At 41.1% G+C, this 3,738-nt stretch overlaps 1 protein-coding gene across 1 annotated transcript; it reads right to left on the bottom strand.

Moving 5' to 3' along the window:
• Positions 1-2,648: 2,648 nt before the first annotated feature.
• LOC148539297 (claudin-34-like) lies at positions 2,649-3,455 on the bottom strand. Its single transcript, XM_088451548.1, has one exon. The coding sequence runs from the start codon at positions 3,453-3,455 to the stop codon at positions 2,649-2,651; it is 807 nt and encodes a 268-aa protein (XP_088307674.1).
• Positions 3,456-3,738: the final 283 nt, after the last annotated feature.

Below are 3,738 nucleotides of genomic sequence, written 5' to 3'. Positions count from 1 at the left end.
ATGCTGAATGATGTTCTTTGTCTTCCTCTAAAGATGACTAGTAGTTTCTGGTTTCCGTGAAGTCCATTTCGTAATTTGTATGTGCTCTATACATTTTTTGTTTGTCTATATGTTTTAGTTTTGCTCCAATAAGAGTTTGGAAAAATGTGGCCATGGTAAACTACATGTCCCAACATATCAAAGGTGTAGGAAATGGGGGCCTGTTTGGACAATCTGACATTAGATTGACACCATGGCATTGACTTACAAAGCGTCGGGTCGCTTCTGATTGTGTTTATGCCCATATTTAAAAGGGCAATGCTTTTACAAGCTGTGTCTTGGTAGTAAAATCATTGCCATTTAAATATTGGGCCTAAACACAATCAGAAGCACCAGGTTTTACAATCCGATGCTTCGTAAATAAACTCCTATAAACCTAATCATGCTAGTGACATAACTATAAATGAATTTAAACAAATGATGATACCATACATTATGACTGGATGTTAGCAGAATATAAGGTTTTTATATATCATGTTTTAATGTATTTCTATACATTAATGTAATAAGCATTATGCTGTATGGTGTGGGCAATTTTTACATTATAAATCCATAAAAAATTTAATTATAAATAAATGTGCTTTGCTTGATTTTAGCTGTCTGACTAAAGCTTGAAAAAATAAACAGTTATTTTTATTACATTTTGCAAAATAAAACATTATCAAATCAATGTAACATAAATTACAGTATATCATAATTAAGCTTGTCGCAGCCTTACAGATAACAGATTTGTTACAATCAGTTTTTGGCAACTTGACACCACCTGAGATGTAAATGCCACCAACAATTTATTCATGTTTATGTGTGGAAATGTCATATAAAATATACTTCCATTTATTGGTAGGTTGGGGGAAAAACTTCAACTTGACGTAAAAAATGATAGCATAACATATAATAATTTACATCTTTGTAAAAACGTATGTATTTCCATAAGTATCTTACAATATTCATGTTTAGGTTTTATTTATTTACTTATTATCAGTTACTTATATAGCGCCAGCATATTCTGTTGCACTTTACAATTGTGAACAAACAGTAATAGAACAAGACTGAGTAATAACAGACAGCCATAGGACCGTATTCAATTTTGAGCGAAAAGCCGTTTTTGCGTGTTTTTGCTTTTACCCCATATTCAATTTGAAAGACTTTTCGCCTAGGCGGAAAGTCAATGCAATGTACTAGGTGAAAAAGTTTCACCTATGAATAGCAGGGGGAAAAAAGTACAGAATTGGGGTTTTGGGGTACAACGTTGCGGTAACTCCCATGCAGCCTACAGACAGGACCTTATTCAGAGGCGGCCGTACGGTCTACGACCGCACGGCCGCCTCGATGTTTTGCCAGTGCGCATGCGCACGAGGGAGCCGGCTCCCTCGTGCGCATGTGTGAGACCCACTATGACCGACAGCGCCGGTCGTAGCGGGTCTATTTCCAAAGGGGACGAGCTGTCGATGTTGATTGACAGCTCGCCCCATTTGGAAGGCGGGCCGGGGGGTTGGCAGCCCAAACGGAGGCATTCCCATGGGAACGCCTGCCGTTTGGGGGAGGCCCCACTGACATCACTAGTGATGTCAGTGGAGAGCTTCTGGCTCTGTCAGAGCCAGAAGCTCTCCGGGGCTTACGACAAGTGAGACCCTACCCTAGGGTCTCGTCGTAAGCCCCGATGGTCGCGATGGTCTCTGACCGAGCGGTTGTTAGAGCTGTGGGTGTTAACCCAAAGCCTAACGACCGCAACAGAGGCGGGCGGTCAGGATGCAAGTGGCCACCCAGTTTCTGAGCGACCGCTTGCATCCTCCGACCGCCTCTGAATGAGACCCACAGTCCCCCAAAGGTAAACTGTGTCAAAAAATTTAAAGAAAACACTTAAGGACACCCCAAAAAATTACTTTGAAAAAGGGGGCAAAAAAAAAAGTTGGGGTACAAAGTTAAAAACTAGCGAACTTGACTCTGGGGGGGTCCCCAAGTATGCTTCAAGTGTTTTTAGGATTGCAGGTGTTTGCAACAGGTTGATTTTTCACGATTTTTTTCAACTTCACTTTAGCAACTTTTAAATATGCTGACCCCCATTTTCAAGTACCCCAAATTTGCTGGGATAAGTTATTTTCTGGAAAAAATACTCCAGAATACCATTCTGCACCACGTATAGAATAACGCTATTTATCAACTATTAAGCCAGTTTAAAAACACAAAATACCTTCAGCAAGCCAAATCTGGGGGTACAATAGGGAACCCCCATGCCATAGCATCATTTGGGGGGTGTCAAGCTGATTTCCCCAAATCTGACAGTACTTTCCGCCTGTTCAAGTTTCTCCGGGTCCCGTTTTCACGTACTTTGAAATTGTACACGGGGTAAAGCGTGCACGCGCGCGATATTTTTCCGCCTGCAAAACAGGCGAAGTAGGCGGAAAGTACAGGCCGAGAAAAAGTATCGCGGCTCGGCTCAAATTGAATACGGCTCATAGAGGTAAGAGAGCCCTGTTCGCAAACTTACATTCTATAGGTTCCATCTGTTCTCTCATCGGCTTAATGTGTGCTATCAAAATACACATTATTTCCACCTGGGTTTAATTATTATTTTGCTGGGATTAAGGATGTCAAGTTTAGGTATAAATTCATAGTTTTTCCTCTAACTCCCAAATAAAGGCCTCATTCTTAATTCCATAACAGTTTAATGTTGGATTTACAGAACTTTTCAGTGAGACAAAACTTCCAGACAATCCTGTAACCCCTGGGGTCACACTGGGGCTGTCAGACAATACAGAGTCCTCCGAACTAATAGGATGTGTTCTGTTGTCAAGAAATGGAGGTAGCTTGTAGCAAAAGAAAAAGATCCCACTTATGAAAAGCACAATGGCAGAGACAATCCCCAGGGATATTCCAGCTCCAACCTCCTGCTTCTGAGGACTGGATGGCATATTGAATGTACTTGGAAAGGATATAGTGCTATTATTGACAACTGAGTACATGTTCCAGGCCACAGATATAAGAATAGAGATGCTGGAGAGTATATATAAAGATCCACTTGCTTTAAACCAAAGTGAAATCATAGGTACAAAGCTTGTCCTATGATAAATATTATTAAGTCCGATGGCACAAGCAGCTTTCCCCATTGCCCCTAGGATCATGGCCACTAACATGAGGCCTTGTGCCACAAATATTTCATGTGGTACGAAGGAGTCCGTCACACTGAATTCTTGACAGTACATTATTTCTAGGTTTGGAGACACCAAAACATGACTGAAGAAGCAAGTCCTCCAGATGCCTATCCAAGCAGTGCCAGAAGTAATAATGGTGGTGTTGGCCACATACCATACTCTCCATTGTACAAGCCCTGTGGTAATGGACCCTAAAACCCAGCCCACTGTAGCAAAAAATAATCCTGCAAGTTGAAGGTTTGCTGTGCCAGCCAGGTAGAGCATGTCCTGAAGGTGTTTTGTAGCCTCTGTACTCCGCAGTCACAGTATCTATAGCCGGTCACTGAGGGAGAAACAAGTAATCAGTAACTGAATGAATTGGATAAAAGACTATCTGAATTGCTGTATACTACTATGTGCTTATTCCTATACCACAAAACATATACACCTGCTAGATATTGTAGGATGATACCTTTATTTGCCTAATAACTGGAAACAGTCCATGGTATACAATTAGTATTAATACCTAACAGCATTTCAGGATTACACATAACATGGCAACTGCTTA

Source organism: Taudactylus pleione, unplaced genomic scaffold (genome assembly GCF_031769625.1).
Source record: "Taudactylus pleione unplaced genomic scaffold, aTauple2 ptg000026l, whole genome shotgun sequence".
Taxonomy (NCBI): Eukaryota; Metazoa; Chordata; class Amphibia; order Anura; family Myobatrachidae; genus Taudactylus; species Taudactylus pleione.
The sequence above is the reverse complement of the archived record's forward strand: the minus strand, read 5'-3'. Positions and strand labels throughout refer to the sequence as shown.

Coding starts and splice junctions, on each gene's coding strand:
- LOC148539297 (XM_088451548.1), bottom strand. CDS start 3,455: ATGCTCTACCTGGCTGGCACAGCAAACCTTCAACTTGCAGGATTATTT.